Source organism: Lemur catta, chromosome 9 (genome assembly GCF_020740605.2).
Source record: "Lemur catta isolate mLemCat1 chromosome 9, mLemCat1.pri, whole genome shotgun sequence".
In the NCBI taxonomy this organism is placed as follows: domain Eukaryota; kingdom Metazoa; phylum Chordata; class Mammalia; order Primates; family Lemuridae; genus Lemur; species Lemur catta.
This window is the reverse complement of record NC_059136.1, coordinates 60945705-60959375: the sequence shown is the minus strand read 5'-3', so window position 1 is coordinate 60959375 and position 13671 is coordinate 60945705. Positions and strand designations below refer to the sequence as shown.

The window sequence follows — 13671 nt, the reverse complement described above, 5'->3', positions numbered from 1 at the left end:
GGTAGCACTGGGATGTATTAGGTGACCTTTTGGATTTTTGAGGGCTTTAGCCATGTGTCAGTTTGTATAGCTGAAGAAGAGTTTATCATTGGTGGAAAAAAATATTACTGTCCACAGCTTTCTTTCCTCCCTCGTTTAGGAAGACCCTAAATGTTACCGTCAGATAAAGTACTTGTATAGGACATTCTGGCACACCAGTGGAGGTGCTTTCTGAAACGCGTTTGCTTTGATGGCACAGGTGGTGTGGCCATCAGTACGCTCTGTGTGAAGCACGTGCATTTGCCTGGCGCTCATGCCTCTGCCCCTTTCTGTGGTGAGCTGGGCCGAGGGGGTGGGGTTCATTCCCTGGGGACTTTCACACCGTGTCTTTGAATTTCATAATAGACTTTAATACCTTGAACTCTTTTCCTGGTTTTTTTCAAGGAAACCGTTTCTTTAAAAGCTGGTTGGCTGTCATTGTTTATTTTACTTGGTTAAAAAGTTTGGTCAAGAACATTTCCTTTATATAACAAAAAGAAATACAGGGCCTGGGGCTATGGGTCTTGGGCAGAATCAGAGTGCTTTTCCCCTAGATACCAGGAATGTGAATCATCCTTTGGGCACCCAGCACAGCCTGCCACGGTCACTTGACGCGAGGTATTGAAAGCCCGCCGTTCAGAACAGATTTTTTAACTTCAGCTTTGAAATCAGTGGTGACATCACCTCTCATTTATCCCTTCTTTTCTAGCTTTGTTGCTTTTGTTTAGATTTTTACATTTTTTCAAGGTTTCTTTTGAAAGTGCTGATACCTTTTCAGTCTCTCTATTATAAGGAACCAGCTGTAGATGTCATCTTCTTCATTTAAAAAAGCTCTCCTAGGCTGGGCGCAGTGGCTCACACCTGTTTCCTAGCATTTTGGGAGGCTGAGGTGAGAGGATCACTTGAGGCTAGGAGTTTAGACCAGCCTGAGCAACATAGCAAGACCCAATTTCCACAAAAAATAGAAAAATTAGCTGAGGGTGGTGACATGTGCCTACAGTCCCAGCTACTTGGAAGGCTGAGGCAGGAGGATCACCGGAGCCCAGGAGTTAGAAGTTGCAGTGATCTGTGATGATACCACGACATGCTAGCCTGGGCAACAGAGTGAGACTCTGTCTCAAAAAAAATAAATAAATTAAAAAAAATCCTCCTAGATCAGGTAGTCACTGTGTCAAGTCAAAGTCTGTCCTGTAATTAGCAGAAGCAGAGGCTGCCATTACAAACAGAGGAGGTAAGTGTAGTAGAAGAGATGCTGAAAACAAGGAGCAATGGGGAACATCTGCCCAGCTCACTGTCAGGTCAGCCCTGCAGGTGTGTCGGGACACAGGGCTTGAGCAGGCCTGACCCCCAATGGCTGGGGCAAAAATGGAAGGCAATTTGCACACCAGAAACTGAGTAGCCTTCCCTTGACTTGGAGTGGCTTCTTCTGCTTGACATAACCCAGGAGCAAGGAGTAGCTAATGAGATGGGTAATTAGACCTAGGACTTTTTAGAACCTGGGGTCTTGCAATTAAATACCCATTTTATTAGACCCTTTTGCCTTTGTGATCTCAGACGAAATGGATCAGGAGTGGCCCATGTACTGTTCTGTAATTCAGTGACACTTTCCTGAAGTGTGATATTTTTTCTTCTTTTTTTAGTACTTATCACGTATACTCCCCTTTATTTCTATGATGCTTTCTTTAGAGTCTTTGTACATATACGCATATGTCTATGTTTACATGTATGAACTGTTATTAAGTTTGTTTTCAGAAGTTCATTTGTACTGTCGATGTGTAGAAGTTGTCCCTGGTCATTTGTGCCCATGACTCTTTAGTATTGTGCCTTCCATGCTTTTGGCAACATATATACATTATAAAAACGTAATAGTAATTAATATACCAGTTAGGACCCACAGACCCACCACACTAACGAGTTACCTTTGTTCATTTTCCATTCCCCTTTCAGTGCTTGGTCAAAAGTATATGAAATGTTAATAAATGGTTATGATATTAGAAAACATTTTTAAAGTATATGCTTTTTAAATTTAATGTGTTGTCATAAACATTTTTCCTTATTGCTGTTGGTATATGATTTTTAATGCTTTGTTGAGAAAATGTGTTAGGTATCAGACATAGCCACCCCACCGTAGCTGGTGTTTAGGTTGTCTCAGTGATTTTGCTTTAATGCAGTAGTAAACACCCTAACTTTACTTGTTTTTAGAATCTTTCCTTAGCATAATTCCTGGGAGAATAAATACCTGGTCAAATCACATAAAAGATTTCATAACTTCTTAAAGCACATAGGCAATGCGATTTCCAAAGGTTCTGTGCCAATTTCTTTTAGTTGGCATTTCTTAAATAGTGAAAGCTTCTCTTTACAGACCAGAAGCAGAGTGACATTGAAACTCAGTTCTAGCTTAGACCTCTGAACTACAGGTTCAGTTGGAAATTCCAGCCATTGACTATGGCAAGCCTCAGCACTCAGATTCTTTCTCCAACATCAGCTGGAGCCTAGAAGGTGTGGTCTGCCCTTTAGACCCAAGATCTTTCCATTTTCCTGTCCCATAAGCTTCCTGTAGCATTCTGTCAGCCCCTGTGTAGGGTGGAGAATATATGTGGTTATGCCTTGGGGCCTAAAATTGTAGCAGTTGAAAAACTCTTAAAGTGAATTATTAAATCTAAACAAGAGCCTGTTGGCTTCCTGTGCTTGACTTGGAGTCTGTTCCATTATGGTAGTTTTTACAAAACATTTCTGAATAAGAAATAAATTCCAAATATCTTTTTCCCCCCTTCTCCTGCCAAACTCCACCAGGAAACAGAATCTCATTACTTCAGTTAGAATTTATTAATACTGACCCTCTCCGGCACTTAGAACTTTTCAGGTTAGGCTCACACGGTTTCTATTTTTACTCTAGTCTAAACTGTGGTCATATGGATAGCAAAATAAATACTGGAATATTCTAGTTTGGGAGGGGGAGAGGCAGCCGTGCTTATAATAACATGGCTGCAAACCTCTTGTGTCCCTCTGTTTGATATTCCAAAAAAGGAAGAAAGCACAATCTGGAGCACATCTGTAAGTAATGAACATTTTCCTTTTGTGTGTCATGCATATTCAACATAATCCCACTCAAAGTCCCAGGCATTGTTTTAGTATACATTGCTTCGTAGATCTCTATTTTTGTTGCCAAAAAATTTAATTCAAGGCAAAGGTTGTTTCCTTTTCTCTCTATGGATCAGGAATCTGAACCCATTACTACCAACAGAAGTAAGAATTGTCAGTGTGTTCTGCTCTTGCTTTTTTTTTTTTTTCCTCCTGGTTGCCTTTTTCCTTGTTGCTGAGGAGGAAGACTTTTTTAGTGTGAGCAATAAACCAATTTCAGCAAGGGTATTTTTTTAAAAAACATATCGATTGAATTTTGTAATGCAAGTGTTTCGAAATTCAAAAGTTACGAAAGGGCATAAAGTGAAAATTCCTTCCAGGTGGGATGTTTTGCTTTTAATTAGTTGTTTCTGTAATTATTCCAGGTTACAAAGTATGAAATGTGTCAAGAATTTGGGTGCAGAGGTTTAGATTTCTTTCAGCTGGTTTTATTCGGTTAAGAGCTCTTCATCGTGAGGTGGTGGCAATAAGCACTGGATCACGGGGGTTTGTAGAATGATATGCTGGTGATGGGATGGTTGGTGGATGAGTGTTATCTCAATGAGTGTGTGTGCTCAGGCTGCTCGTTGGTACCAAGCTCTAGATTAAAGAGAAACGAGATGGGGGACTTGCATCCTGTTTTGTGTGTTGTAATGTTTGGGAGCAGAGGAAGGGTACACCATTCACTTAAATAAGCATACAAGGTCTTTCTGGATCATATCCGAGATGCTGTTTTAAATTTACCCAACAAACCACTTCCTGAGCCAGGTATTCTATAGAATCAATAAACACCTTAGGAAGAAAAATCATTTTGTAGCACCACATGCACCAACCTACGTGAAGCACCTTTTCAGAAAATATTGATTATATTAAATCATAAATACAAGTTTAGATGATCCAAACAATCCTCTAGAAAGATTTTTTGGGGTGAGGAGGGTCACTGCTGATTATTGCACTGAGCATTTTATTCAACAAAGATTTTATTTGAGCTCTGTTGGCTTGGGAAATCTAACTGCTTTGAACCAAATTTAGTTTTTTTGTTTTAAAACAAAGAGGAGAATTTCTACAGTTAAGTATACTAACTCAGTGTTACTTTTTAAAACACTTTTGTGCCATTTAAGGGCGTTCTGCAAAGACTGGTGCTGCGCCTGGCTCCTTGGAGCATCCTTAATGAGCCAGGGATTTCTTCCAAGGTCACACCTTTCCTGGCAGTCCTCCTCACAATAAGGCCAAATTCTAGCTTGTCCTTTTTTTAAAAAAAAAATCAGGTAAGAGAATGTTGATATATTTCTCCCAGATATGGGGGTAACTGGGTAACTTCTTTAAAAGGCATGGTTATTTCCTTTCACCAAATGGCTTAAACCTGGGATTCAGCCCATCAGAAAAATTTGACTTCTTCCACTTTTTGCTGAGCCTTTGCCATATACTGGTTCCAAGAGAACAATGGTAGGCAAAGGAGAGGATGCAGAAAGTACTAGGCCTGGTCCTGGTTCTTGGACCTCTTCAAGGAACATACCTTCTAAATGGTAAGACCCCTTACTCTATAGGAGGCATCGAGCAGGAAAGCCCAGCATCAGTGGTTGGTTCAGACCCGAAGGACTATAAATAAATACAGTAGGAATTCTGTCGTCTCCCAGGCCTTGGGTCATTTCAAAAGCTTCATGGAGCTCGTGAAATTTCTCCAAAGTTGCCTACAATTTGACATTCTTATGACCAGCCTAGTCATCATTGTGGTTCACACTTCATACCCAAATGTGATTTTACATTTATAACCTGATTTTTATTTTTCAGAAGTGGGTTTATTTTCCTAATATACGTGAGTAAATCATTTATTCCCCACGTTGTGGAATATGTTGAAGTATTTCTTAAAAGGCATTAACTTTCTGTATAACTAATTAAGGACTATAATAGATGTTTGAGGCAGTTCTGAACTAAAGACTTTTCTTTAGAATTTCTTAAATAGGGATATTTAAGAATTTTCTTTCATGTGTGACCTCACCTTTGACCTCAGCTTTTTTCCATTGATGGTCTGTATGCAGTATATACAGGATAGTAAGACAAACCTGGGAAGTTATTAGGTACCAGATAGTTCTCTGTAAATATACCCTTAAAACAAGTGCTTGTTTATGTTGTCGAATTCTATAGAAAAAATAAAAAAAACATGTTTGTAAAGACACAGTATGTGCTTATAACTCAGCCATATCTAACATATTTAAGGACAGGGGTATCTTTTTCTAACAATAAATATAGGCTTCTTTCTTTCTGTTACATTTTTAGTTTGGATGGGGCACCTACTTGGAAGAGATGAAAGTGTTACTAAAACTTAATGAATGGCAATTGGTGTACATGGCTCTAGGTATCCTCCATGTAGGAAATTTGCAGGACATTATACAGAGAAGAAACTGTTAAACCAGACCTCTAAACTGTTGATGCTATTTTTCCCCCATCTGTGATGCCAAGAGTGCTAGGTCTGAATGATGTGAAGTAGATATTCTGGGGGAAGAATTTCCATGGTCAAAGTTTGAAACCACTGGATTAAGCACAGTTCAGCATGGTTCTTTATTGCAGTCTTTTCGGGGCCTTTGTTATGATTATGTGTGAATCACAGGAACGGAGCGGGGAGGAGGCAGACGCAGCATGTTGAACATTGTCAGTGGTACACACTTGGAAGCCCAGACTCAACACTCCTGAGCTGTCTGACTCCAAGCAAGCGTCAGTTCTTAGGTCTGTACTGGAGATTGTCAAGATGATTAGATGAGCCAATGCTTATAAAATGCTTAGCACAAAATGCCTGGTACATAATAAGCACTTAACAGTTCGCTACAGCTAATCCTTTTGAACCCGAGGCTGGATGGTCTGATGTCACTCATGTTGTGGTGCCCTGCGGTGCAGCAGAAAGAGCCCAGAATTGGGTGTCAAGAGCTGTGGGCTCCACTTTGGCCACCAGCTGGACCAGATGATTTTGAGCCACTTTGCCATGGTGGTCTGTTTCTTCATTTTTGAAATAAATAGATGATCTTGGTGCCTGTAATGTCCAGTCAAACTCTAAAATTATATATTCCTTTGGGCCATACCTAAGCCAGAATTGGCAAGTTCACCTTACCCACAAGTATGTCATCTCTGAATGATTGTGTGGGTGAAGAGAGATTTTTAGCTAATTACTATTTCCCTTACAATGTGTGTTAACTAGTAATGAAATAGTTTACTAAGTCACCTGTGGAAAGATAAGCTAAAGTTACAGCCTGTTTGGTACTTTGTAATCACCATAAAAGTTAATACACATTTGAGTCTAAATTAGGGCTGGATGTGCCTTTATCCTAAAACTAAGAGGCATCATCTAGGTGTTTGTTGTTTCTGATATGATACAGAAATGTATTATTAGGCCACACAGATATTTTATTTTTATGTTCAAAGGCTAATTTTCTGAAAATTGGGTCTGGGAGTCTGGGGTATCCATAAATGGTTAGATTTTCTCCTTTCTGATTTTGTTAACCCAAGTTTAAACCATAAAGTTTAAACACCTGTTGCTTTGAGGTTTAATTACTTCGATGATCACTGTGTCAGTTGCACTAGTTTGCAGCATTTGGGGGACATTCACTCTGTAGGTAAGGCTGTATCTTTCCAGGAAGGCCTTGGATTTCCAAATAACAGATTCCTACACTGGCAGTTTGAAACGTGGTATTTGTTCAATGTAGGCTTTACCTCCACAAGAAAAATCAACAAAGTCGATTTGTCCAGTTGCCGTCACACAAATTGTCTTTGCTGAGAAAATGGATAGGTTGGCAATGTTTCTCGCTAAAAACCAAGACTGATTTGATCTTTCATGCATCAAACATTTTCTCTTGTCATTTTTATTACAAATATCGTAAGTTTGAGCTAAATCATTTTATCAAAATCTAGTTTTTTCATCAAGTACGGAAAACCCTGATCACCATTGCTTTCCTTAATTTTCCGTCCTAAAAGGAGTTTATTTCCTCTTAGGAGTTTTATATGAAGGAAATTGCTGTCACCATGGCTCCTCATGCTTTTTGTCTTGGAGCCTAGGGTTTGGGTGGAGCAAGCAGCAGCAGCTGACACTGGAACTGCAGGTGAGGCCATATGGTAAAAGAACTTCCTTCCAAGCAGAGGAATTTTTATGTCATCCTATAGGTGACAAGGCGCTAGTAAAGGGTTTTTAGCAGGGTAGTGATATGATTGTGTTTCAGAACGGTCCTTTTGCAGAGAATGGCTTCAAAGACAAAGACCTGGGCAGTGACCAATTCAGGAGGCCTTAGTAATGGTCTAGGCCCAATATGATGAGGTTGCTGACATAGGAGGCCTGGAGAAGGAGGGATGGAGTTGGAGACAAATACGTATCTTGCCTTCCTTCTAGGTATTGTGGGTATAGAAAACTGAGCCAGAAGTGCATTCTCCTCTGGAAATTTAGTCTGCGAAGGCAGTGTAGTGCTTCAGTTTCCCTGGCCGAACATGGCATTAAGTGGAACCTTCTATCTCTGTGGCAGGTTTTCCTCTTCATTGTACCTTGTTGCTTTCCGCAGCTTCCTTTAACTCCCCTGCATTCATGTCTTGCATCAGCCAGAGGGAAAGGTCTGAAAGACCAGCTTTGTTTTTCTTCCAGCCGTACTCTGGACCGTGTTAGCCAACAGTGTTGGCACTGCCTCACAGCAATGGTCGTTCCCAAACCAAACACTGCGTTATGAAACCCTGCACTCGGGCTGCGGCTTTGGACCTCTGCTGTGTGCCTCTGTGCGTTTCCCTCCAGTTTACTTTTGTCAGTGGCTGTGCCCCATGGAGCAAGTGAGTGTGCAGAGCGTGTCCCAGGGTTTTCTGCTCAGTGAGTCACATTTGGCCAGGTATAAAATCAATAGTTTTGAGTCGCCCCTTTTCATGGCTGGCAAGAGGTGCACATCATCTTGTTCCAAGGGAACGTCGGTGCATAATCCGTTTTCCTCTCCAAACACGTTAACTGCAAAAGTCCTTTCAGCACAGAGCATAGAATCTTCATAAAAGGAATTTGTCATGTTTGAAAAGGTGTTTTTTTCCCAGGGAAATACAATGGACATATTTTTTTGAGCATTATGTGCTACAGAGTGAAAAGGGCCCAGCTTATTATTAAATTGGAAGGAAGGATTTTGGTAGTTTCTCTCATGTTCTTGATACCCCTGAAATCAGAGTGGGAGAAAGCTTTTAGTATGATGTTGAAGTTATTGGCAGCATACTGGCTGACAGAGAAACAGAGACTTTTAGCTGCCTTCAAACACATTGAACATCCAGTCTTGCCCAGGACCACCCTGGAGCCCTGAAACCACGAGTGGCTGAGGGTGACCTGGCTTCTCTAGACATGCGCTGACCTCCACCCCGAGTCTTGTAGCAATACACCTGACGATTGTCTAAGGAGCGGGTTTTCCCGGGGAAGTCAGTCAGCTTCTGAGGCTGCCCAGTGTGGCCGAACAGTGAGGTGGCTCCAGTTGTCTGGGAGACATTTTTGGCCCCTCTGCCTGTTGGTGTGGCAGATGTGTCAGTTTAGACAACTGGGTTAATCGAATGCATTAGAAGTTCAGTTTACACATGGGTATTAAATAGCTCAGTATTACCCTCGCCACATCAAACTTCTTTGACAGAGCCAAGAGGAAAAGGAATGTCATTCAATCTTAAGAAAAGGGAGACAAGTTTCTAATATGTAAAGGGAATCTATTGCTTACTCTGAAGACTCTAGGTTGCTTAAGTAGATATAGCACAAGGTATGAGAAGTTCGGGACAGATGATCGCTCAGCCTTAAAATTGTGAGATTTTAACTATAGGAATCCTGGAGGCCTTGTCTCATGTGTTAACTGTGAAACCGGAGTCCAAGGCCAATTTGGTTTAAGTAATCTCAGTCAACAAATATTTGAGTACCCATGCACTTTGAGAGGGCAGAGAGCACACACAGGTCATTTGAGACCTGCCTTCAATGAGTTATACTCTGCAGAGGGGCAAGACAAATATTAATACATGAAACAGTTTTCCACGAGAGTTTGTCTTTAACTGTTCTACAGAATCCTAACATAGTACAGTTTATAACTAGGGAACATAGGAGCTGGAGAAGTCAGAGCCTGTTTCACAGTAGACAGGATTTGAGAGAGGAAACCAGAGAGTCCTCCAGATGAAGTTAACAAGACAAACTTCAATACAGGCAGGACTAAGAATGGCTTTTAGGCAGGAGCACAAACAGTGGTTCAATCCAAGTGGTGTTTACTGAGCACCTACTGTGTGCCAACCACTGTGATTAGGAGAGAGAGGCTCCCCCCTCAGAGGAGCTGATAGTCTAATAGGGCTCAGATGATGATAGAGCTGTGGAACGAGGGGCTCCTGACACGGTCTGCAAGCTTTGGGAATTACGGTCTGGAATGATAAAACCAGAGTAATGCAGGATGGCCTCAGATTGCAGAGTTAAGCTCTGACCGTTCTAGCAGAAAAGTTCCAGCGCACTCTCGGCTTAGGGTGGTCACCCGATGCCGGTAAGCCAGGCCACTGGAACACCAGTCCCTAAGGTTTCAGTGCTCAGAGTAGCTCAAGCGAAATAGATTCCCGTAGTTTTCTGTCAGTTGGCACGGGGGCCTGGTGGAGAATGTGGGCTGAAACTTGAGAGAATAAAGTGGTACTGTTATGGAGGTGGGACCTGTCTGTCCTCTGAGGAAGGTTCCAATCACAGTGACGGCTGGAACAGAAAGTTTTATTTTAGGAGGAAATTTAATGAAAGCCAACAAAGTAAGGGAAACATGTTTTATAATTTCTGTTAGGAACCAGCATTCAATTTGATTTTTAAAAATAGGACAATAATGAGTGTCGCCTGTTTCCAAACACAGGCATCGTTTAGAAGCTGCCCGTCTGCTTTATTTGTTTCTGGGCTTTTGGGAGATACTGGTGGTAAAATATCAATTTACTAAAAGCGTTTTTTCAAAACTTAGACCTCTACTCTGTCTCCAGTTCATGCACGTTCCTCTTTTGGCAGGATTAGGTTGAATTTTAATACTAAACTCTTACTGAAGAGCTAAGAAGCTGTGGAACTGGTATACTTAGTGACTGATCCCTCTCCATATTAAGCGTGTGATTTGCTGTTACCAACTGCCAGTAATATAAAAAGAATGTGCTCATGTGGGTTTATCTGTATTTGTCATTAAGGCTCTGCTAAGCCAGTGAGCCCTAGAAGCAGGCACGCCGTGGCTTTCACCCACGTCGGGTGAGCCTCGTGGGCATTGCTGCTCATGGGGCACCAGGTCTGGCATCACCACAAACCTGGGCTGTGGCACAGAGCTCTGCATGGCTGGGGGACCAGGCAGCACTGTCTGTAGCGATAAAGCTCTGAGCCCAGCCAGGCCTGCAAGCATTCGCCAGGCCTGGATGGATCCCTGGGTGATTTTTTTAACCTAAGCGCTGTAATATCTTTGTATGTATCCCCAAGAAAGTCTTAAGTGTTTTGTGGCCTTCCAGTAAGAGTGTGACCTTGTGACAGAGAGAATACCTACGATGGCTTATAACAGCATTGGGACAGCTGAAACGAGTTTAGTGGAATGTAACGAAATAAGCCCAAGATAGGTTTTTAGATCTCCAAGCTGTCTTCATTCTACTGGTTTAAGCTGCCTAGGCTTCCCTCGGTGGCATTATTCTGTGGTCAGCCCTTGATTTAATGCATAGTCGTCAGGGTGTCCTGAGGATAACTATGGTCAATTCTAGTCACCGCGGTGTAAACCTGAACAGTAAGATAAATAAGCATGCTTGTTAATCTCTTACCATCCTGAATCCCTTGTTTTTTCCTCTCTCAGAGAGCAGAGCTGACGTCTGATAAAGACATGTACCTTGACAACAGCTCCATTGAAGACGCTTCGGGAGTGTATCCTATTGACGATGACGACTATGCTTCTGCGTCTGGCTCAGGTGAGGCTGGCTGCTTCTAAACACTGGACTCCATTTTCCACACATGTGCATACACACGTGTTTTGCTGTGTTTACTTCAAGGAAACAGGATGCACAGTGGCTGGGAGTGTGATCTTTGGAGTCAAAGTGCCTGGGTGCGAATTCTGGCCCTCTACCACTTAAGCTGTGAGATCTTGGGAATTTGACTTTGTTGAGCCTCAGTTTCCTAATTTGTAAAATGGAAAGGAATGCTAGTCCTTACCACACAGGGTTGGTGCGAGGATTCAAAGGAGTTGTCACATCTAAAGCTCTTAGAGTGATGTGTCAATTTTATTATTAAGACTTTGAGAGAGATGTCATGGATACCACCCTTAAAGAAATCCCTCAAACACTGGTTTCATAAAACCACCTACCCTATGTTATAGATGAGACCAAGAATTTATACTTTTATTCCCAGTGTGTTGCTCAAAAGTAGGACGGAAAATGTAGCAGCCAGCCAACTTAAAATGATTACATAGTGATATCCTCAATGGCCTTGGTGTGTTAGTTATCTATTACCTCTGTTATGCTGCATAACAAACCACCCCAAAACTTAGTGGTGTAAAGCAGCAATCATTCATTTAACTCATTGTTCTGTAGGTTGGCAATTTAGGCTGGGCTCCCTCACATGTCCGCGGTCAGCTTCAGGCTGGGTAGGCAGCTTTTGGGCTCTCATACCTCTGGGGCAGCTGAGCAGACTTGGCTCTGGTCTACATGGTCTCTCATCCTCCAGTAGGCCAGCCGTGTGTTCACAGGCAGAAGGCGCAGATCCCAAGACAGCCAGTAAAAGTGTGCAAAGCCTCTTGCAGCCAAAAGGCTTAGAAGTTGGCACAGCGTCACTTCTACCACATTTCATTGGTCAAAGCAAGTCAGAGGGACTCCACCTCTTATTGGAAGGAGCTATAAAGTCACATTGCAGACGATGTGGACCCAAGGAGGAATGAAGGATTCTAGCCACATTTGCAATCTACCTGTGCTAGAAACAGCCCCGAAGAAGCCGAGAAAAAGGAAAAGCTTATCCACATATATGGGCAAGTCAGGAATTTGTGGCTAGCAGCATGCTAGGGAAGTCTTATTCAGACCTCTTTCTTGCTTAGGGTTTTTGTAGATTCAACAGATGGTAAAAGTTATGCTGAACGTAGATTTTTCTGACAATCAGATTTTCCTGGGCTTCAGAATAACCCAGAACAAATGAAAATCAGTTGTGTCTTTGGTTGAAATCTAGTCATATAAAAGTGAATGTTTTAAGTTGGAAAACAGTAAGTCTGACAAAGACAAGAGGTGCTGGCTGACCTAGTAACGATGAGCTTACAATGCAATCCTAATGTAAAAATAACTCTAGTTATTCTTGGGAGAGTGATATATATCACACACGCAGAATGAGTGTGAAAAAAGTTGTTCTCCGTAGCCCACAACTCTATAAATATCTTTCACTCATGGCACCTCTTTTTTCTTTTTAGCACCTCAAAAGTGCTTTGTAACTGTCATCTTCAAAATGTCCCAGGAAGTAATAAATATGGGTGCTTTTTTTGTCCCCATTTCACAGATCTTAGCATCCAAAAGTTGTTAAGGATCTATAGAGGTTGTCCAAGTCATTTTGTTGACTTCTGCCAAGATTTCCCTTCAGTTTAATTTAAAACAGGTACACAGTCCTACGCTACATTTTTCTTTCCATGCAGGTGAAAGGGTTGGAGCGGGTCATCTGAAATCATGAACCCACTAATCAAATAGATCATACTGAGGCTTAAACTTGGCCCCTGTTGCTTCTGCTGTGGTTCTAGCTATGGGCAGATCACTTCTGTGAAAAAGTGGAATAGCATCATTCTTAACTTTGGAAACCACCTTGTGCTGAGATGAGGATGTTGTTTTTCCATTTAAAGGTAGCAGTACTTGTGACTAAAATCTGTGAAGCACTTACTTTGTGTCAGGCACTATTCCAATCCTTGTAACAACCTTGTAAGGATAGATATTATTATTTCTATTTTTCATATGAGAAAACCTGAGGCACAGAGAGATTAAGTAACTTGCTTGAGGTCACTCTGTTAGAAAGTAATGGAGCTGGGATAGGGACCAGGGAGTTGGCTCTCTTCCAGGCCTTTGCTGTGCTGTCTCCTTGTGTCATAAAACCCCATTCTAGAATTGAGGCCTTGCCTAGCTGATGCCCAGTCCCAGCTGGAAACACCTCAGGTTTTTGGCCAGTATACCATCTGTCCCAACTCTTATCCAGCCATCCAGTAGAAGAGCAAATGGACTGGAGGAGAATGGCTAAAGGCCTAAACGGGTCTTCCCCGGTGAGGAGATGAGGCCATGTTATATATGTGGGCTCAAGTATAGGCCTTAGTGAAAACCTCCACAGGCATCTACACACACTGTGCCATGTTCTTGGGACACAGAGATGAGAAGGACATGGCCCCTATCCTGAGGCGGCCAAGAGTCTAATGAGAAAAATGTAAACATGAGCAATAATGGTTGTAATACCATGTGTCATACATAACATGGGAAAGTGCTGTACAACAAAAATTTAAGAGTTAAGTATACGCCTTTGGTTAAGATGGCAGATTGAGCACAGCTACCTTCCAATACCTGACTAAACTGACAAAA

At 41.9% G+C, this 13671-nt stretch overlaps 1 protein-coding gene across 1 annotated transcript in view; it reads left to right on the top strand.

Annotated features, from left to right (window-relative positions):
- SDC2 (syndecan 2) overlaps nucleotides 1-13671 on the top strand; it is a 101427-nt gene that overhangs the window by 76149 nt on the left and 11607 nt on the right. Inside the window, exon 2 of the mRNA XM_045561803.1 lies at nucleotides 10941-11052. Within this exon, the coding sequence (XP_045417759.1) occupies nucleotides 10941-11052 (112 nt within the window). The remainder of the gene's footprint in view (nucleotides 1-10940; nucleotides 11053-13671) is intronic.